This window comes from Herpailurus yagouaroundi, unplaced genomic scaffold (assembly GCF_014898765.1).
Source record: "Herpailurus yagouaroundi ecotype Mexico unplaced genomic scaffold, PumYag 166, whole genome shotgun sequence".
In the NCBI taxonomy this organism is placed as follows: Eukaryota; Metazoa; Chordata; class Mammalia; order Carnivora; family Felidae; genus Herpailurus; species Herpailurus yagouaroundi.
This window is the reverse complement of record NW_024412407.1, coordinates 33646453-33669132: the sequence shown is the minus strand read 5'-3', so window position 1 is coordinate 33669132 and position 22680 is coordinate 33646453. Positions and strand designations below refer to the sequence as shown.

Here is a 22680-nt window from a genome sequence, read left to right as displayed (position 1 = left end):
GTTTAGAACTGAGACATCTTTTTATGAAGTTACATGTCACCTAGTGGCAAGTATTTATTTTTTAAACATTAACTATAAAAATAATTTCTATTTGAGAATTTTGATTTGTGACCTTAGGCACCACTTAATTGGTAACCACCTATTTTGGGAAGGAATACATTTGTACCTTGTTTGTTGAGTTTCTGTTGGTAATTTGGTGCCTGCTATGCATGGTATATAGTAGGCATTCACTAGATATTTATTAAATGAGTATGTCTAGTTATTCTTTAGATTCATATTATTGATATTTATCAGCACGTAAACCGTTTTCACATCATTTTATTTACTTATCTTAAAAACTGAGGTATAGGAATTATTATATTAATCTTTCACATAATAAGCAGTTGTCTCAACAGATTAATTTGTTTAAGGCACAGCTAACAAGTGGTAATGCCAAGATTCAAATTCTTGTCTCATGTAGTAATATTTTCTACTATATTATGGAAGTAACAGATAATATGTTGAGAAACCACATCAGGGTTTTGTTTTTTTTTAATATTAAGTTGGTTTCAGGTGCACAACATAATAATTCAACACTTATATACATTATGAAATGATCACAGTAGGTCTAGTTAAGGTCTTATTTTTAAAGACTCCTTTTGTATTGGGTTTTATTTTACCTGGGTGTTTTTCTCCCCCAGAATCCACCAAACCCACCTGTATCACCAGGAAAGTCTGTGGTTGACGTCAACAGCAATAATAACAATGTGCCATACAGGTGAGAATTGTAAACAATCTGTCAGATTTTTAACAGAACAAGGTTCTGATTCTCTTTATTTTATAAGAATGTTTTGGAGTATATTTCTAGTTATTTTGTAGAGAAGTTTAGTATCCTAAATTAAATAGATTTTTTGTTTGTTTATTTGTTTTGTTTTGCTATAATTATTCATTTGTGGTTGGTTACTGGCTTTGCTAATTTATTATAAGGCTTTTCTTTGGTCATTTAAGATTTAACAACTTGTGTTAAATAGAATTCTTTCAAAGTAACTGAGAAATGCTTTGATTAGGGGTAATAAGAACAAATGTCTACAAATACTAGGATATACGTTTGGTATTTTGGTAAAAATGTTAAGGACATTAGAATCTAAGAGAAAGACTCTTCCTTAATGCCATAGACCCCAGCGTGCTGAAATCTTTGTGCCATCTTGGCCTCAGCATATTCATTTGCACTTTAGTGCTATAGTACCCAAATCTAGTCGCCCTTTTCCCCCTACGGACCACTGCTTTCTCTATTCATATATTGATGTCCTCCGGAATGGCATTTGCATTGACTATTTGTGTGTATATATATATGTATATTTTGTAGAAATGCAGGCACAGTGAGACAGATGCTGGAGTCCAAAAGGAATGTAAGTGAGAGTGCACCAACATCCTTTCCAACCCCTGTGAATACAGGTAATATTTTTAAACAACAAAATAACATTTTCTTAGGAATTTTATAAAGGCTTTAGTTCTCTGTTCTTACATTATTTTGAGACTGAAATGATCTAAGGAACTGAGCATATTTATCTAAGCTTAAATAATGAGTACAACATTTTATTTAAAAATCAGGATTACAGATATGCAAGAAAATATAGGAATTCAAGTCTCTAGTGCGTCTCAAACTTTCTGGTTTCCATATCCCTGTATAATCTTAAAATATTATTAAGAATCCCAAAGAACTTTTGTTTTTGTGGCTTATAGTAATTGATATTTACTTGGAGTAGAAATTAAAATACAAACTTTTACATGTTTATTCATTTAAAAATAATAACAAACCTGTATCATGTAAACACAAATAACATGGTTTTAAAAAAAATTTTTTTTTAGTGTTTATTTATTTTTGAGAGAGACACAGCATGAGTGGGGGAGGAGCAGAGAGAGGGAGACACAGAATCTGAAACAGGCTTCAGACTTTGAGCTGTCAGCACAGAGACTGATGAGGGGCTCGAACCCACGAACCATGAGATCATGACCTGAGCTGAGGTCGTATGCTTAACTGAGCCACCCAGGCACCCCACAGATAATGTTGTAACGAAAAAATAACTATTTCCCAAGCTTAAAGCAATTAGTGGAAGTGTTGCTGTCTTAGAGTTTTACAAATCTGTCTTATACTTAAAACATTAAGACAGTTGAAGATAGCTAGATTCTTCTATCTGTCTCTGCATCCATTCTCTTGCAATTTGTTGTTTTGGTGGAAGTATTTGAATAAAGTTCAGTCTCATACAAATATGTATTTGGAAAAGGGCTAGCCATTTTAGATGATTTGTGAATATTGTTTGACACAGTCAAGTAGTTTATTAATGGTTAGTTGCAAAGTAGAATGTGAAACCATATCAATGAACTTTTCTAAGTTTTTCAGTAAAATCTATTTGTCTGTCTTGGATGGATCTTTTACGAATATCATTCATCAATCATTTGGAAAATACTCACTGAGTTATGTAAGGCTTCTATTATTGACACCTCAATAAACTTTAAAAAGCACATTGATTCTGGAGCGTCCAAGTAGCTCAGTCGGTTAAGCGTCTCACAGTTCATGAATGTGAGCCCCGTGTCAGGCTCTGCACTGACAGTTCGGAGCCTGGGGCCTGCTTCAGATTCGTGTCTCCCTCCCTCTCTCTCTCTCTCTCTCTCTCTCTGCCCCCTCCCTCTTGTGCTCTCTCTCAAAACTAAATACATGTTTAAAAAAAAAAAAACTTAAAAAAAAATAAATATCACATTGATTTTTGTCAGAAATGTCTTTGAAGATTTGGGAAGCTGTCATGCTCTTAGTGGCAGATACATGTTTTTCCAGAGTTCTAATTTTTTTTTTTTGAAAACTCGAATTGTATTATTGCCAATAAATACTATAGTTGTTTTCTTTGACTGCCAAGGTTTATTTTCAAGAAAAGGTTTGTTGGGGCACCTGGGTAGCTCAATTGGTTAAGCATCCAACTCTTGATCTCAGCTCAGGTCTTGGTCTCAGGGTCATGAGTTCAGGCCCCGCTTTGGGCTCCAAGCTGGGTGTGGAGCCTACTTAAAGAAAAAAGAGAGAAAGAAAGAGAGAGAGAGGGAGAGAAAGAGAGAGAAAGAGACAGAGAAAGTAAGAAGAAAGAAAGAAAGAAAGAAAGAAAGAAAGAAAGAAAGGAAGGAAGGAAGGAAGGAAGGAAGGAAGGAAGAAAGAAAGAAAGAAAATTTGTTAAATACCCAGTGTGAATAATCACAGTATGTCTGTAAGTCATTCTTCCAACTAAAAATGGTCTTCTGTGAAAAAGGTGGTTAGCTTAGTTTTATAACTCAAACAGTAGTACAAGCATTTTGCTTTGAGCCAAACACGCTACTTTGGCATGCAGTGGTAATGCTTGTTGTAGATTTCCTATTTTTTCACGCAGAATACTAAGACCTGTACTCAAGGGCTGAGATTTAATAATAGTTTCTACTACTTCATCATGGACATTCTTGAGTGAAACTGACTTTGTTTTTTACTGTGAACATTTGGGGGTAAAGAATGTATTGACAGTTTGGTACCACTCAATACCTTGATTTTTGTACTGAGGCATCAAGAAGTTTTACTCACCATTGCTTTTGCTCCATCAGTGCAGATATTTACATGGTGAAAAAAATCAAGTAATGTCTTACTGTTATGAAAATAGTTTTGATATTACCAGCTCCCTGAGAGGGTCTCAATAATCTGCACGTGTTCCCCTGGATAACACTTTGAGAATTGCTACTCTAGTGTGCCTATTGTTTTGGAAACAGTACAGATCAGTGAGAAAGAAGCTTGGTCATCAGTTCGAAACCTGTTCAAATAAAAATAAAGATAAATAGGGGCGACTGGGTGGCTCATTCGGTTGAGCGTCCAACTTCGGCTCAGGTCATGATCTCGCAGTTCGTGAGTTTGAGCCCCGTGTCAGGCTCTGTGCTGACAGCTCAGAGCCTGGAGCCTACTTCAGATTCTGTGTCTCCCTCTCTCTCTGCCCCTTCCCTGCTCATGCTCTGTCTCTGTCTGTCAAAAATGAATAAATGTTAAAAAAAAAAAAAAAAAAGATAAATAGTTGAGCCAAAATTACTATAAAACTTCAGTGACCAGCATTTTGATTTTCTCTGGTTTTGGTATTAACTCCCTTATTTCTTAATTCATCTCCCATCTTCAGTGTGTTATGTCCTATATTGTATAATGTCATTAGAGTTTCAGTAGAGGCAGCTTCCCCTTCTTGGTTCCTCCCAGGTAATTCAGTAAAACTTAATCCACAGAGGTTTCACACATGGTCCGAATGATAAAATACCATGGCCAAGCTTCCTTTATTCATTAATAGTGATGATTCTAACTAGATTGTCTATTTGAGTTTACATATTGTCATTGTCCTAAGGCATTTATATTTTTAGTGTAGTTTCAAAATTATCTGTATAGCTTCACCAAGTTCAGTGTTTTTTAGTCATTTTACCAGTTACTCTGAAATGACGATAGTAATTTTCAGGCACTGTTTTGATACTGAGAGATTAGTCTTCCATATTAGTCATAAGCTGTGTGCCAAAAATAGATGCAAAAATGTTTCTATAAATTTAATTCTAAGAATTTCCAAAATCTAAGGGGCCCCTGTGTGGCTCATTCAGTTGAGAGTCTGATTCCTGATTTCTGCTCACGTCATTGTCTTGCGGTTCATGAGTTCAAGCCTCACTGCATTGGGCTCTGTGCTGACGGTGCTGATCCTGCTTGGGATTCTCACTCTCCCTCTCTCTGCCCTTCCCTGGCTTGCTTTCTGTCTGTCTGTCTGTCTGTCTGTCTCTCTCTCTCAAAATAAATAAAGTTTAAAAAAGACTTCCAAAATTTAAGTCTTGAAGAAATTGTATTATGAAAGACTTTACTGTAGCAATTGCAGTGCATTAAATTTGTATTGTATTGTATTATCCTAGCTGGTAAATGAAGACAGCCATTTAAACTGAGACTTCTTTTTTCTTTCTATAGTATCTTCAACCAATCTTGTCACTCCTCCAACAGTTGTCAGTAGTCAACCTAAGTTGCAGACTCCAGTTACTTCGGGTTCTCTGACAGCAACATCAGTTCTTCCTGCACCCAACACAGCTACAGTAGTTGCTACTACTCAGGTGCCTAGTGGAAATCCCCAACCTACAATCTCTTTACAACCTTTACCAGTGATTTTGCATGTACCTGTTGCGGTATCCTCCCAGCCTCAACTCCTACAGAGCCATCCAGGGACTTTAGTGACCAATCAACCGTCTGGCAACGTTGAGTTCATTTCTGTACAAAGCCCACCTACTGTGAGTGGTCTCACCAAAAATCCAGTATCCTTGCCAGCCTTGCCAAACCCCTCTAAACCAAACAATGTTCCTTCTGTGGCCAGTCCTAGTATTCAAAGGAACTCTCCTGCCAGTGCTGCAACCTTAGGAACAACACTTGCTGTACAGGCTGTTCCAACAGCACACTCTATTGTACAAGCCACAAGGACTTCTTTACCTACAGTAGGCCCATCGGGACTCTATAGTCCATCAAATAATCGAGGTCCTATACAGATGAAAATTCCAATTTCTGCTTTTAGTACTTCGTCTCCTGCAGAACAGAGCAGCACTACTACCCCAAGAATTGGTAAGTCACTATATAGGCTAACTAATAGAAATACAAGCATGTTAATGGCCTTTAGATAATTGAATATTTGTGTTTGTGGAAGTGCTATCTTTATTTGAAGAAGAAAGTAAATAGAATACCCTGGAGATTACTTTTAGTAAATTTTTAGCTACCTAAGAAATGATGTTGTTAAAATGGTATTTGAGATACAGTTTATTTTGAATGAAAAGTTAACATTTGTAATGTAGCTTTTAGTAATTTTTCCTAATCTGGGTGAAATTTTTCCTTTAGGCTTTGAGGCAAGCATTATGAATTTCTTTTATTATGCGTTTGGTAGGAATATCTGAATAGAACAAATTTATTTTAAAGTATCTAATTTACAGAATATATGCATATAAGAGGAAATAACAAACAACATATCTTCCCTACCCATGTGGAAAAATCCTTTGTGCATTCATCACTCCGGTCTTCTAAATTTGAACAATTTAAAAATAGGTTCTTCTCTCTAATTTATTATAAAATGTTTGACTGCTTCTTGTTTTATCTTTTATATATTTCCCCTGTGACATAGTATATGATTATGTTTGTATATGTCTGTATACTCTCCAGAATTGCAAAAAGGAGAAATGGATTTTACCTGTATTTAAAATCTGTAAAACTTGGGGCGCCTGGGTGGCGCAGTCGGTTAAGCGTCCGACTTCAGCCAGGTCACGATCTCGCGGTCCGTGAGTTCGAGCCCCGCGTCAGGCTCTGGGCGGATGGCTCAGAGCCTGGAGCCTGTTTCCGATTCTGTGTCTCCCTCTCTCTCTGCCCCTCCCCCGTTCATGCTCTGTCTCTCTCTGTCCCAAAAATAAATAAACGTTGAAAAAAAAAATAAATAAAATAAATAAAATAAAATCTGTAAAACTCTATGTCTTCCTTGTCTTTAGAAAGCACACATTTTGTATGCTTTATTGAACTTACTTATTCTTCATTTCTGGCCTCACATTTATTTCCACTATTGTAAAGTGGCTAAATGGGTAGGCATAATGTGTATAGTGAAATTGTTGTAATATCTCTTATTGATATAGTGACCATGAAATATAAGAAACATTCTAAAATACAAAATTACTTTTGTAAGTGAGATATACAAGCCTTTTGTTTTCTTTAATTTCCCATGTAGCCATTAGTAGTATATTTGCCCTTCAAGTATATTTACTCATATAAATAGTGATTGCATTTTGTATTTCACAAGGCTGTTGAGAGAATAAATGAGTGGCTGATCAGAGTTAACAGTGGACTGGAGCTAAATATCAGCTTCATACAAATTTACATCTGGGATATAAGAAGAAATCTGAAATTTTATATAAAAATGCAATTATTAATATGAGTATTTAAAATGTAAATGCTTGCATAGTACAGTAACAGTATTTGTTAGCCATATCTGCTACCACTTTATTCTTTAGACACTCTAATCCATGTTTGCAGCACTGAAGGATACTTGCTTTTTAAATGAGGTCAGTGAACAAGATTTTAAGGAGGTTACTTCATTTTTCTTTAACTTCTTTTTTTCTAATCCTTAGTATTTTTTAATATGTCAGGTAGAAGGTGATTTCTCCTAGACATTGTTTTATGTGATTTTTGAGTTTTTCCACTTTATGAAAGATTGAGCCTAAGTTGACACTTTTTAATTCATGGTCACAAAATAAGACAAATCCTTAAATATAGAAGTTTTCCTAAAAGACCATGGCCTGAAAAGAAATAAATAACTTAAAAGATATTGTTTAGTTTTGTGAATGCTCATACCCTAAATACTTCTACAGGTATCAGAGTTATAATTTAATTATTCTGTTTTCTTAAAATATTTATGAACATTTGTTGACACAAAGGGTATATGTTTCCCAAAATTACCTAGCTAAGGTATTCTATTAGTCATAGTGTCAGTTTGTTTCATATTCATTTAATGACTTGACTGTTCTTAATTGTTTTGTATGTAAAACTAATAATTTTCACAATCATTTTTAATCAGTACATCATTCTACTTATGTGATAATATACATTTATACTTACACTTAAAATTAATTTTTTAACATATTTATTTAACACATTTTATGTACTTTATTGTATAAATTATTTTAAGGCGATCATTGTTTCAAGTTCTATTTAGAGTGCTTACCTACATTTGAAAGTAACTTATTGGATATTAACCATAAATGTGAATGATAAGCTTTCTTTGCATACTGTTCATAATGTTAATTAGAATGAGATCTGATGTGGCACGCCTGGGTGGCTCAGTCAGTTAAGCGTCCGACTTCAGCTCAGGTCATGATCTGACGGTTGGTGGGTTCAAGCGCCGCATCAGGCTCTGTGCTGACAGCTCAGAGCCTGGAGCCTGCTTCAGATTCTACATCTCCTTCTCTCTCTGCCCTCCCCCACTTGCTCTCTGTCTCCCTCTGTCTCAAAAATACATAAACATTAAAAAAACAAATGAATGACATCCGATGCAATGATATATTTTTTTATCATGCAAAATTTTAGAGGTGCCATCAATGACATTAAAGTAGGCCTTTAGCTATTTAGGCTTCCCAAAACCTAAACTGAAGCCATATGGCAAATTTTGGCTGAATATGAAGGTTGAAGCCAACTTTTAATACATTTGTAGTATGCTAAATATATTAGTTCTATAATTAAAACATTTTAAGTCTTATACTTATGTAGGTATTATTGACTTAATGAGAACATAAGCTATCCAACTAGAATGCATGAATTTGCATTTTATTATAGTTCATGTCCCCTTATGTATTAAGTCAGTATTTTCTGTTTCTATAGTAAAGTAAAAATCATCCTAAAGACTGCTAGGAGATTTAGGGTATAAGTTGTAGTTAATATTATTTATTCATGAAATATTGAATACCTATAACTCTTCTAAAATCCTGCAGGCACACAGAAATGTACAAAATAGTTCCTATTCTCACCAAACTCACAATTAAATAGGGAACCTTGCCATTAAATAAGTAATTAACTATAAATGTGATGAATGTTAAGATATGAGGTTCCTGTGAGAGGATGTGGGAGATCTGGAAAAGGTATGTGATAATATATGGAAAGGTGATAGGCAGAGGAATTAAAGGATTTTTGCAGAGGAGTGTGACATCCCTGAACACTGGCTGCAATAAGAAGAATGCTTTGGCGAGGATAAAAGTAGGGTTAGAGAGACCAGTTAGGAAGCTGTGGTAGTAATTCAGATGAGAGATGGTGTTGTGAAAATGATTTAAAAGTTTTGCATTCAATTCATTTCAATACACCAAATATCCAGCACCTAATAAGGAATACTACTAATTGGCACTTCTGTAAAAACCCTTTTATGACTTCAGTAAAAATACAGTGTTGGTTAAATATGACATCATCTTTTAAGAATAGTAAAATAGAGAGGCTTCCCAAATGATAGAAAGATTTTAAGGTACAATTTCTAATTTCTCACCCTGACCAGTTTTATTGATAGATTTATAGTCATCTGAAGTAGATATTATAAGTGAAATGGTAAACTGTTACATTAAGAATCAAAAAAGTCTACAATAAAGGCACAGGGAATATTAATTAAAAACCTAGATTAAGGAAGATTATTACAGTTATGGGAATAAAATCCTTCTAAGCCCAAATGAATATATTCTAACATTATATATAAAAAACTTTGGTGGTAAATCACTGATGTTTTGTAATGTCATCAGTGTATATTAATACTCGGCCATGTAGGATCAGTAAAATGGAATTTGTTTTTTACTAAGTAATATTTCAGGAACTTCACAGTCCAGAAAAGATGCTGATGTATTATAAATGAAGTACTTTTCAGATATTTTTTTTAAAAAGTAAGGAATATATTAATATATTCTTCCTACAAGAAAACTAAGATAATTTAAAAAGGGTAGGGAGAAATTATAAGGGCCTCCTTTTTACTTCTGTAGCCTGGAAAACCCTCTTTTAATAGGTAGATGTTTATCCAAAATTTTTTGACATACAGGTGTGTGTGTGTGTGTGTGTGTGTATGTGTGTATTTTATATATAATGAAATACATAGTAGTGTTTCCTTTTTGCATAAATAATTTATATGTGTTCTGATGATTTGAAATGAAAGAATTCCCATATTTTAACCAAGAATATTACTATCTACAGAAAGCAAGGATAAGAATTTTTCAGCATTGGAAATTGACCACATTACCCAAGAGGAAAAGCTAAATAATTACCTCAGTAGATGCTAAAGACATTTGATAAAGTTTAATACCTTCTCTTTAGAAGTTGAGTCAGAAAACCATACTTGATTGATTTTCTCTGCTGTTCTAGAAGTAACTTTTGTGTGTATGTATGCATGTGTATCACAAACCCAATGTAAGTTAATTGAAAAATGACTAAAGAAAAATCTGATTTAACTACTGAGATTATGCATGTAAATTTTCTCAGAATCCTCGTGTAATGATTTTGCTAATGAATTTATTATACTTTTTGCCATGTCATTAAATCTTTTTCTCCAAAGATATATAGTATGGAAAAATTGTATTTTATTTAACCATTTACTTATGTGAGGATGTTTAAGTTGTACGTACCCTAAATTATTTCCAAAGATATTCCCTAGGATAGAATTAAATATTCTGGGCAATGGGTATGTGAAAATTTTTTCTCTATTGTAAATTTGCTCTTTTGAAAGTTACTGTAGCAGTGGTCTATGAGAGAGTTCATTTGCATATATGACATGTTGACAGAAAAAAAAAATAATTGGAGAAAGTTACATGAATTGTTGCATATAAAACAACCAACCCTTTTACGTTCTGTAGGTGCTTTTAAAATGGCTTTTTTTTTTTTGACTCCTCAGAAAACCAGACAAACAAAACAATAGATGCTTCTGTTAATAAGAAAGCAGCTGATAGCACATCACAGGTAAGATTTTTTCCTTCTATTTCAAAGTAAAATTCCAGTTATAGTCCTCAGGGATAATGGATTTCCATCAATTTTTTTTTTAATGTTTATTTATTTTTTGAGACAGAGAGAGACAGAGCATGAACGGGGAGGGTCAGAGAGAGGGAGACACAGAATCTGAAACAGGCTCCGTGCTCCGAGCTGTCAGCACAGAGCCTGACGTGGGGCTTGAACTCACGGACCGCGAGATCATGACCTGAGTGGAAGTCGGCCGCTTAACCGACTGAGCCACCCAGGAGCCCCTCCATCAATATTTTTTAATACAATGAAAATTATTCTAAGTTAATCATACTTTTCAGACCTAGAATTTCTGTTTTTGTATTTCAGTTTCTACTTTTGAGATTGCTTACTTGTGCATTCATTAATATTGTATTTTCCTTCATTTCTTTGAACTTTTTTTTTTTTTAGAGAAGGGGGAGGGCAAAGAGGGAGGGAGGGGAGAGAGAGATTCCCAAGCAGGCTCCACACTCAGCACAGAGCTTGATGTGGGGCTTGATCTCACAACTCTGAGATCATGACCTGAGCCAAAATCAAGAGCTGGTTGCTCAACCAACTGAGCCACCCAGCAACCCCTCTTTCAACCTATTTTTTAAAGCTGCTTTTAAGCCTTTGCTGAATTCAACATCTGGTTCTATTCTACTTGGACTTATTTTCTGTTGACTGTCTTTTGTCTTTAGTTGGGTTCTTTTTTACTGGGCTTTGCATGGTTAGTAATTTTTGATAAATTTAAAATTTAGAAAATTTTGAAAAGTGGACCTTATAAAATACACTGCAGCAAGTGGATTCTGTTACATTCTTTAAGGATTTAAGAACTTTTAGTTTTGTATTTTAGATTGTGGTGTGTGTTGACAAGTCATTTTCAATGAAGTCATCATCATAGAAAGATTTAGAATTACATCATTACCTTCGGATTGGGCCTGAAGTTTTTAATGTCAAGGCATTGTTTCCTTTAATTTTGTGAAGTCTGAGTTTTGCAGTTTTTAAAAACCTTAATCATTTGGAGCTGATCTCAGTATGGTATAAAGTAATTATGATTAGCATTTATTACACAGCACGTGTTATGCCTAGTGTTAAGCTCTTTCTATGCATATTTGGATTAGTCCTCATAACAGATCGCGTATCCATACTTTGGAAATTGAGGATATTACCTTTTAACATAAATTTACATAGCTAATATGTGTTGGAACTAAAAGATGCCATCGGTCTTTTTGACTCAAAGATACTGGTTCTTTAGGTCTGTGTTGTACTACTTTCCTTTTTTGTTGCTATTGTGGAGTTAAAAAAAATTGTTTTAATTGCATTTCTAATGATTTGGGACAATGGGTTGACTTTGGTCAAATTGGATGTCAGTTAATAGTATAGCACACCATATCTTATCCTACCATGTAAAATTTTTAGGGAAGAAACATAGGTCATTTTGTGTAACTTAATTCTAGCTTTGAAGTTGCTTTTGGCACTTTGGTGAATTAATATTGGTATTAATATTAGTGTAGTAAATAATATTAATGTAATGTTTGTAGAATTCATCAACATTTTAAATGTTGGAAAATATAGTGTTTGTGTTTAATCACTTACCAGTTAAAGTACCTAATCACTTTAATAGCTCTATGCAATTGACAGATTTAGAGAAAAAAAAAAAACAACTTGTAGAATTTCTTGTGAGAATGTTTCACAATTATTTTTTATATGACACATGTTATGAGTATTCGGGGATCATTTATCTGACAAACTCTTTTTTTTTCAGGTAGTGCCTTTTAGGGGGGGGTCCAAATTGAACCAGGCTACTCATTTATTCTTGTTGCCCCTTAGTATTTTAGTTTTCCTCTATGTCTTCTAGAGTTTCCTTTGCAAAATACAGAAATTTTGTTTTTCAGAGTGGAAAAGCCACAGGCAGTGATTCGGGTGGTGTCATTGATCTCACAATGGATGATGAAGAGAGTGGAGCTTCACAAGGTACTTATAAGTAATGGTACCAGTACCAAGGAATGCTTTGTAGCATTTTTTTCTCTTAATTCAGTATGATAATCAGTGAAGACAGATATCTACAGCATTATGCTTGATATATTTGTATCTATGTTAGAGAGTTTTTTATATTAGAATTTAAAAATTGAAATCTAATCTTGATGAATATGAACAAAGCATAGAGAAAAACAGCAGTTAAGAGACTGCTTAACCTCTAGCACACTCCTCTTTTTATATCTTATTTCACTTGATCTTTGCGGTAACCGTATAATGCCTATTTTATAGTTGAGAGTAGATTCAAAGAGAACAAGTCAGAGTCAATTAGGGAGCTGGGGATCAAACCCATGTCCTCTGACTCTAAATTAAGTGTTCTTTCTGCATATGTATGTGTGTGCACACATGCACATTCAGGTGCCCTTTAATGTAGGTACTATCACGTGTGTATACATTTAATTCTGGTTATTTGAATTAATTTTCTTTATTTAGTATTATATAAACAAAAATGAAGGTGATGTTAAAAACCTGCACACCAAATTCTTCAATATTATTTTGAGTTACAGTGTTTAGAAATTACAACCAATTGGGGCGCCTGGGTGGTGCAGTCGGTTAAGCGTCCGACTTCAGCCAGGTCACGATCTCGCGGTCCGTGAGTTCGAGCCCCGCGTCAGGCTCTGGGCTGATGGCTCAGAGCCTGGAGCCTGTTTCCGATTCTGTGTCTCCCTTTCTCTCTGCCCCTTCCCCGTTAATGCTCTGTCTCTCTCTGTCCCAAAAATAAATAAACGTTGAAAAAAAAAAATTAAAAAAAAAAAAAAAAAAGAAATTACAACCAATATTCTTAGTTATTCTTCTCCAATGTTAATAGGTAATCTGAATAAAAAGTTCAGTAATTAAACATACTTGGAGAAATGCTGAATGAAACAAAATTGTATGTTTGTTTTTCCTTTTATACAGACTTCTCTGAGCTTTTCTATGCTAATCTATAATTTTTCCAAGAGAAATTCAAGATATAAAGTATTTCTCAAACTTACTTGCACAACTATTCACAGACATATCTGCGAAACTGTGTGGTGATAATTATATAATGCATATGGAAAAACTAAGATAAGGTAGTCGGCTAATTGTTATGTTAAAGACATTAAATTTAAAAATCACCTAAAGTTTAAATATTTTAGGGAATAAGATTCATTGGTTTTAGGAAAACAAGCTGATTATGTGATAGGAAGTCAATTTTTTTGTATAACTGATGTAAAATTGGAAGATTTATGCCATCATTTGTCAGAATTGAATTCATACCACTATGATTATTGTTTACATAAAAGGTTTCAAATTATTTGCATTGATTTTTCTTTTTTTTTATTTTTATAGACAAGTCTAAATATAATGAATCCCTAGAGGACAAAATAAATACTTGTTATTTTTTAGAGGACACAGTTAGGGCTGATTCTAAAAGTTTTCAGTGCTCTGACTGCTCCCTTTCTAGCATCCCTGCCTCATGGGGCCTTTTCCTATGGCCCCAGCTTTGCACCTTCAATTTTTCCATTGTACCGTCCTCCCTCTATCAGGACCCAATTAACATAGCTACAGCCTTAAATTTTATTTACATTTTAGTGCAGAATTCCTTAGGACAGAAATCAATGGGGATCATTTTGGATAGAGGGCTTTTGGTTATACTCTTTACATTATGCCATATAGTGGTTACCTAGTATTTAAGGCTTGTTCTGAGATGCAAACATTTATTCCATAGGCTATATAAGACTTTTTTTGAGATTAGACACTATGTGTATCTTATTTTAAAGACTGGGTAGTGTAAATAAGCAACCATCTGTCTTATCAAACAAAAGAACCTAAACAACAGTAATTGGAGTTCAAGATTGCTGGTGAAAAGCTCATTGATTTATAGGTATTTGTTTAGGAGATTGTCCTTGATAATAGATACATAGATATATATGAATTAGGAAATGAAATTACTCTGATTGACATGATATTGTATTGAGTTCAAAAATAGTATTCATTCATAAGCAAATGTAAGATTATATCTCTGTAAATGTGAATTAGAAGATGTGATAGAACCAACAGTGAATTATTTAAGGTTGTGATGTGGTGTTTCAACCTAGCAAATATACACATAATTGGAAATAAATTGTTTTCTTAGTGGTAATTGTAACTGAGGGGCAAGCAAACACAAAATTCACAAATACGAGAAGAACCTGTATTTCTGATTTTTTTTTTCTATCAGTAATCACAATGTCTCACTTTTAATTAATAGACCCGAAAAAGCTAAATCATACCCCTGTGTCAACCGTGGGTTCTTCTCAGCCTGTGTCTCGACCATTGCAACCCATCCAGCCAGCACCACCTCTTCAACCATCTGGGGTGCCAACAAGTGGACCATCACAGACAACCATACATTTACTACCTACAGGTAGACTTGCTGAATCATTGAGTTGAAGCTTTTAGTTTTGCCTCCAGTGAAATACGACTATGGAATTAAGTGGAAAGAATAGACAGCAGATTAAGGATAATTTTCTGTTATTTTGAAGACAGTGCATCTTTTTGAATGGAGTGTAACTTAGTTTTGCTGACCATCTTAAGTAATGGCACTGATACGGAGTGGTTATAAAGAAGAAAAATTGTATATGTCTTTGTCATCTGCCACTGTAAGCAGAAGAAATGAATATAGTTTCTCTGGAAGGGATGGGTGTAATGATTTGTTCTGGTTATGACCTTGAAGTAATAAGTGACTGATGAAATAAGAAATTTTAAATGATTCTTAACTTGAACTACTTTTAACTGGCCTAACACTATCATTGGGAGATACATACCAATATTTTACTGACTGCCTTTCCAGAAGTTATAAATCTGACATTTTCAAGATGTACCCTAGATCTCCTAAACTGTTTGAAAGCCAATCAAGACGGTTTGCCTTTTTTTAATAAAATGGCCCATCATTAAAGATTTATCTGCAAAATACTTAAATAAGGACTTTTCTTGTTAAGGAAAACATTGAGTTCACATGGAATTTTATCTAGTGAAATCAAAGTGTAAGTCATGAATTTAGATAACTTAGAAGAAATCTCAATTATGCAAACAAATCATATGTAGTATAGAAAATAAAATGGGTAATAAAGAGATGAAGAGATAAGCATTCCTCCTTGTATACTTTCTTCCCCTTTCTCAAAGCTCACATTGAAAGTTCAGATGTGTAAAGACTAAAGACTTTAGTAAGTAAGCCATTAGTAAAGAAAACCTTTTTATCTTTGTCATATCCACTGTTTACCTACAAATTTATTTTATTATAGAATGCATTTTTCCATATAAAAGTAGATTTATTATTTTTATTATATAGTTAATGTGTGATCATTTGTAAAATGTGATAGTAATTCAGAGAGTTATTAACAAGAAAATGTTAACTCCTAAAGTAATTATTATAGTTCCATTCTGTCGGTGAACATTTAGGACTTTTTTGATAGATATATGTTAATATCACTCAAGGTATGAATGTTCTTTGGAACATAGATTAGGAGGAATGCTGGAGTAGAGAAGAAAGAATTCTGTATTTTAATTGATGTTTTATTGTTTTGAATAAGAGATGGCTCAGTTCACCTAAAGAAAATTGTCAGTAACAATAGCTAGCCAGTTTCGTGAACTGTGAGTATACAGTTACTCTTGGGTTTATGCCATTAGCAGAAAGCCTAAAGGGGCCCAAATCCCACTCTACTAGGAATAATTAAACATTAAGGAGTGAAAATTTGCTGTTTTAAGTCACTCCCTTAAGATCATGCTCTTAAGTCTTTATCTTCACGTGCTTATAACCTAGTCAAACAAGAGTGGGAAAGGCATTGGGCATGCTTGAGGCAGCCTTTTCTTCTGAAGCTTGGACTGTAATAATAGTGTTCTTAATTTTGGTTGGCTTTACTACTTTTATCTTTCAAGATTACAAAAAGAGACTGTTATCTGTATTTCTGTCTTTATTATAGTTAATTAGATTTTGTACAGCATTCATTACAATTAATACTGTTTAGTTAACATAGAACTTAACTGCATTTTGATATGTTTTCTCTGCTTTTCATTAGCTCCAACCACCGTGAATGTAACACATCGGCCAGTAACTCAGGTGACCACAAGACTCCCTGTACCGAGAGCGCCTGCAAACCACCAAGTGGTTTATACAACTCTCCCAGCACCACCAGCTCAGGCTCCCCTGCGAGGAACTGTTATGCAGGCTCCTGCTGTTCGGCAGGTCAATCCCCAAAACAGTAAGAGACTCTTTTCTTGTGTAGGGCCCCAAGTTATATGTAGTTCTTTAGCATTTAGTTGGCTTGTATTGACATTAGATTTGAGAAAAAATGCTTACAATATCATAACAAAACTAATATTAAGTTTTTCTTCCCTTTGGAGACTTAACCAGAAAAATTGGACGTGTATATTATATGATTTGTGCTCCAGGTGTTGTCTTCAATTTAACTGTATTTATGGTTTATACTCTCAAAATACTCTGTTTGATACTGGTCTGTACTCTGTTAAGAGATACATTGCCTGATTAAAGCGGGAATGATCAATTGTGGCTTGGCCCAGATAATGGAAATAATGGTAAAGAATAGCTTCCAATGAGAGAGTCTTAAAGATATGGATGGTGGCTGAGAAGTAAAAGATCAGAAAATGTTAAAGGAAATCTATTGTTTGCGTGCACATGCACACACACATGTGTTTATATACATACAGATACATATTTTATATATATATATTATATTTGGTAATAAAATATATTGTGCATATAGAGGTTTATATACAAAGCATATGTAAAGTTTATTATTATTTTTTTAATGTTTTTATTTTATTTTTCAGAGAGAGAGAGAGAGTATGAGCAGGGAAGGTGCAGAGAGAGGGGGCTGCAGAGGATCCAAAGCAGGCTCTGTGCTAACAGCAGCGAGCCAGATACAGGACTCAAACTCATGAACCATGAGGTCATGACCTGAGCCAAAGTTGGACGCTCAACTGACTGAACCACCCAGGCTTCCCAAAAAAGCAGCTTTATAAAATTTAATAACATGGGCATTTTTAAATGCTTTTTAAAGAAACTGTCATTATTATGTGATGATTTCCAGGAGAAAATAAACTAAGCAGAGTTTCTGGTTCACAGTTTGGGTTCAGTTTTCTCCAGCTTACAAGAGCTTTTTTGTGGGAAATCAGTACGGTCATGAATGAGTTCTGGGAAACTGCGCTCACCATAGTCAGGATGCCAGGCAGAACTATAGGATAGGCCAGGAACTGAGTATATGGCAGGAATGTGGTCCAGGCAGTAGGCAACTAAATTGTCTAACAGATATATTCAGAACAGTTCATCCTAAAGCAACAGAATGCACATTCTTTTTGAGTGCTCATGGAATGTTCTCCAGAATAGATCACATACTGGGTCACAAATCAGGCCTCAGCTAATGACTCAACTAATGTCTTAGATCACACTATGCATATTTTCAGACTACAATGCTATGAAACTTGAAGTCGACCACAAGAAAAAATTTGGAAACACCACAAATACATGGAGGTTAAAGAACACACTACTAAAGAATGAATGGGATAAACAGGAAATTAAAGAAGAAAAAAAATGCATGGAAGCAAATGAAAATGAAAGCACTACAGTCTAGAACCTTTGAGATGCAGCAAAAGTGGACGTAAGAGGGAAGTGCATAGCAATACAGGTCCACCTCAAGAAATAAGAAGTCTCAAATACACAACCTAACCTTATACCTAAAGGAGCTAGAAAAGGAACAGCAAATAAAGCCTAAAGGCAGCAGGAGAAAGGAACTAATAAAGATTATGGTAGAAATAAGTTATAGAGAAATAACAAGAAAAAAACTTCAGTAGAACAGATCAACAAAACTGAGAGCTGGTTCTTTGAAAGAATTAATAAAATTGTTAAACCCCTAGCCAGACTTATCGAAAAGAAAAGAGAAAGGACCCAAATAAATAAAATCACAAATGAAAGAGGAGAGATCACAACCAACAACACAGAAATACAATTATAAGATAATATGAAAAATCATATGCCAACAAACTGAGCAATTTGGAAGAAAGGGACAAAGCTCACAAACTACCAAAACTGAAACAGGAAGAAACAGAAAATTTGAACAGACCCATAACCAGCAAAGAAGTTGAATAACTAATCAAAAGTCTCCTAACAAACAAGAGTCCTGGGCCAGATGGCTTCCCAGGGGAATTCTTCCAGACATTTAAAGAAAAGTTAATACCTATTCTTCTCAAACTGTTCCAAAAAATAGAAATGGAAGGAAAACTTCCAAACTTGTTCTACAAGGCCACTATTACCTTGATTCCAAAACCAGACAAAGACTTCACTGAAAAAGAAAACTATAGGCAATATCCCTGGTTAACATGGATGTAAAAGTTCTCAATAAGATACTAGCAAATTGAATGCAACAGTACATTAAAAGAATCATTCACCACAATCAAGTGGGATTTATTCCTGAGCTGCAAGGGTGGTTCAATATTTGCAAATCAATGTGATATACCACTTTAATGAAAGAAAGGAGGGGCACCTGGGTGGCTCAGTCGGTTAAGCATCCGACTTCGGCTCAGGTCATGATCTCCCAGTTCATGAGTTCGGGCCCTGCATGGGGCTCTGTGTTGACGGCTCGGAGCCTGGAGCCTGCTTCGGATTCTGTGTCTCCTTCTTTCTCTGCCCCTCCTCTGCTCACACTCTGTCTCTCTGTCTCTCAAAAATGAATAAAACATTTTAAAAAAGAAAAGAAAGGATAAGAACCACACGATCCTGTCAATAGATGCAGAAAAAGCATTTGACAAAATACAGCATCCGTTCTTAATAAAAACCCTCAACAGAGCAGGGATCGAGGGAACATACCTCAATATCATAAAGGCCATATACAAAAGGCCCACAGCTAATACTATTCTCTATGGTCAGGAAAAAGACACGGGTTTCACTGTCACAAAAAGAAATAAAGGACATCTAAATTGGCAAAGAAGAAGTCCAATTTTCACTATTTGCAGACACCATGATACTCTATGTAGAAAACCCAAAAGACTACACCAAAAAAAATGCTAGAACTGATACATGAATTCAGCAGTCACAGGATATAAAATTGCTGTATGGAAACCTGTTGCATTTCTATACACGAATAATGAAGAAGCAGAAAGATAAATCAAGGAATCAATCCCATTTGCAACTGTACCAAAACCCACAAGATACCTAGGAATAAACCTAACTAAAGAGGTAAAACATCTGTACTCTGAAAACTGTAGAACACTTATGAAAGAAATTGAAGGGGACACAAAGAAATGGGAAAACATTCCATGCTCGTGGATTGGAAGAATGTCTATACTACTCAAAGCACTCTACACATTTAATGCAATCCCTATCAAAATACCATCAGCATTTTTCACAGAGCTAGAGCAAACAATCGTAAAATTTGTATGGAATCACAAAAGACCCTAAAGGGCCAAAGCAGTCTTGAAAAAGAAAAGCTAAACTGAAGGCATCACAATTCTGGACTTCAAGCTATATCACAAAGCTGTAGTCCTCAAGACAGGGTGATGCTAGCACAAAAACAGACACATTGGTCAATGGAATATAATAGAAAACCCAGAAATGGACCCACAAACTATACATGGTCAACTAATACTTGACAAAGCAGGAAAGACTATCCAATGGAAAAAAGACAGTCTTTTCAACAAATGGTGTTCAGAAAACTGGATAGCTACATGCAGAAGAATGAAACTGGATCACTTTCTTACACCACACACAAAAATAAATTCAAAATGGATCTAAGACCTGAGTATGAGACAGGAAGCCATCAAAATCCTAGAGGAGAAGACAGGCAGCAAACCTCTTTGGCCTCAGCCATGGCAACTTCTTACAGATACGTTTCTGGAGGCAGTAGAAACAAAAGCAAAGATGAACTATTGGGACTTCATCAAGATAAAAAGCTTCTGAACAGCAAAGGAAACAATTGACAAAACTGAAAGGCAGCCTACAGAATAGAATATACTTGCAAATGACGTATCTGATAAGGGTTAGTATCCAGGGGCGCCTGGGTGGCTCAGTTGGTTAAGCATCAGACTCTTAGCTCAGTTCAGATCTTGATGTCAGGGTTGTACAATCAAGCCCTGTGTCGGGTCCACACTGGGTATGAAGCCTACTTTAAAAAAAAAAAAAAAAGGTTAGTATCCAAAATCTATAAGAGCTTACCAAACTCACCACCCCGAAACAAATAGTCTAGTTAAGAAATGGGCAGAAGGCTTGAACAGACCTTTTTCCCAAGAAGACATCCAGGTGGCCAACAGACAACATGAAAAGATGCTCATCATCACTCATCAAAACCAGGATTAGATAGCACCTCATACCTGTTAACAACAAATATCGATCAGGATGTGGAAAAGGGGGAACCTTCTTACACTGTTGGTGGGAATGCAGACTGGTACGTCTACTCTGGAAAACAGTATGGAGGTTCCTCAAAAAGTTAAAAATAGAACTACCGTACAACCCAGCAATTGTACTACTAGATATTTACCCAAAGGATATAAACATACTGATTTGAAGGGGTAGCTACACCAATATTGATATTATTGGTTATCAATAGTAGCCAATTTGGCTATCAACAATAGCCAAACAGTGGAGAAGCCCAAATGTCCATCTCCTGATGAAAGGACAAAGAAGATGTGGTGTACGTGTGTGTGTACACACACACACACACACACACACACACACACACACACACACAGGAATATTACTCAGCCATCAAAAATAATGGAATCTTGCCATTTGCAACAACATGGAGGGGACTAGAGTGTATTATGCTAAGTGAAATAAGTCCAAGACAATTACCATATGATTTCACTCATGGAATTTAAGAAACAAAATGATTTACATATAGGGGAAGGGAAGAAAAGAGAGAGAGGCAAACCGTAAGAGACTCTTAACTATATAGAGAGCAAACTAAGGATTGCTGGAGGGGAGGTGGGTGGAGAATGGGCTAAATAGGTAAAGGGTATTAAGGAGGGCACTTGTTGTTATGAGCACTGGCTGTTATCTGTAAGTGATGAGTCACTAAATTCTATTCCCGAATCCAATATTATACTGTATATTAACTAACTAGAATTTAAGTAAACGCTTAAAAAAATAGTCTGCTTCTGTTACCATAATATATGTCAAAATAGTTTTCTGTTCAGTGAATTGAGTATCCTCAGCTGTTCAGCATGGCATGGACAGAAAGTGAGGGACCTCATTAATATACATCAGGGATAACTTACAGTTGAGATTTCTGTCCTAGTTGAAAAGATGAGACAGCAGAGATATTTTTGAAGACAGCTTCAATTTGTCCGCCATTAGAGTTACACTGCTCCGTTCTCGCTTTGCCTTCTACATGTGACATGCGACTGTGTTCTATTCTAGGGTTTTTTCTCATAGTCCTCTTGGTAGGGATTCCATTTATTTTTCTCCTGTGTTAGATCTCCTGTTTCCTGTATCTCCCATTTTCCTCCTTCTTGATTTTCTCTCTCATAATTGGTGGCACACGTCTTCGAAGGACAACTTGAGAAAGTAGTTTTTTTGGTTGCTTGCATATGGGAGAATTTCTTTCTCTTCATGTTCAATTAATTCTTCAGTTGAGTATAGGTTTCTAGGTTAGAAATATTTTTCCTTCCAAATTCTATAAACAACACTTTGCTGGCTTCAAGTGTTTAGTCAGCGTTTTACCAGATTTAGAATAGATTTCTAGTTTTATAAAAGCCTTAATTTTGTTCTGTAGGTGTCACAGTTCGAGTGCCTCAAGCAACTACATATGTTGTAAACAATGGACTAACCCTGGGATCAACAGGACCTCAGCTCACAGTGCATCACCGACCACCACAAGTGCATACTGTAAGTGTCGATGCTCATATTTCCAAAATGTTTACCTGTAGACCTGTCAAATATTATTGTAGTTTGCATTTATTCTTCAGGCAACAGAAGTTAATTTAAGAATATAGATCTTACCATTATGAACAAATTTTCTTAGGGATGTTGGTCATCAAGGATCATTGATTCTGCTTGTGGTGGTGTAAGTGTATAAGAAGAGTCCACAGCTGGTATATGTGAAGTGAAATAGAGCATTAAAAATTTTTTTTTATGTTTTTAATTTATTTTTGAAAGAGAGAGAGAGAGAGAGAAAGCATAGGAG

At 35.1% G+C, this 22680-nt stretch overlaps 1 protein-coding gene across 4 annotated transcripts in view; it reads left to right on the top strand.

The window, feature by feature from the left end:
• ATF7IP (activating transcription factor 7 interacting protein) overlaps positions 1-22680 on the top strand; it is a 122897-nt gene that overhangs the window by 92954 nt on the left and 7263 nt on the right. For all 4 annotated transcript variants that reach the window (XM_040488855.1, XM_040488854.1, XM_040488853.1 and 1 more), the window contains exons 7-14: positions 681-757; positions 1346-1434; positions 4964-5602; positions 10425-10489; positions 12403-12481; positions 14757-14912; positions 16564-16746; positions 22270-22382. In XM_040488855.1, coding sequence (XP_040344789.1) covers positions 681-757; positions 1346-1434; positions 4964-5602; positions 10425-10489; positions 12403-12481; positions 14757-14912; positions 16564-16746; positions 22270-22382 — 1401 coding nt within the window. The remainder of the gene's footprint in view (positions 1-680; positions 758-1345; positions 1435-4963; positions 5603-10424; positions 10490-12402; positions 12482-14756; positions 14913-16563; positions 16747-22269; positions 22383-22680) is intronic.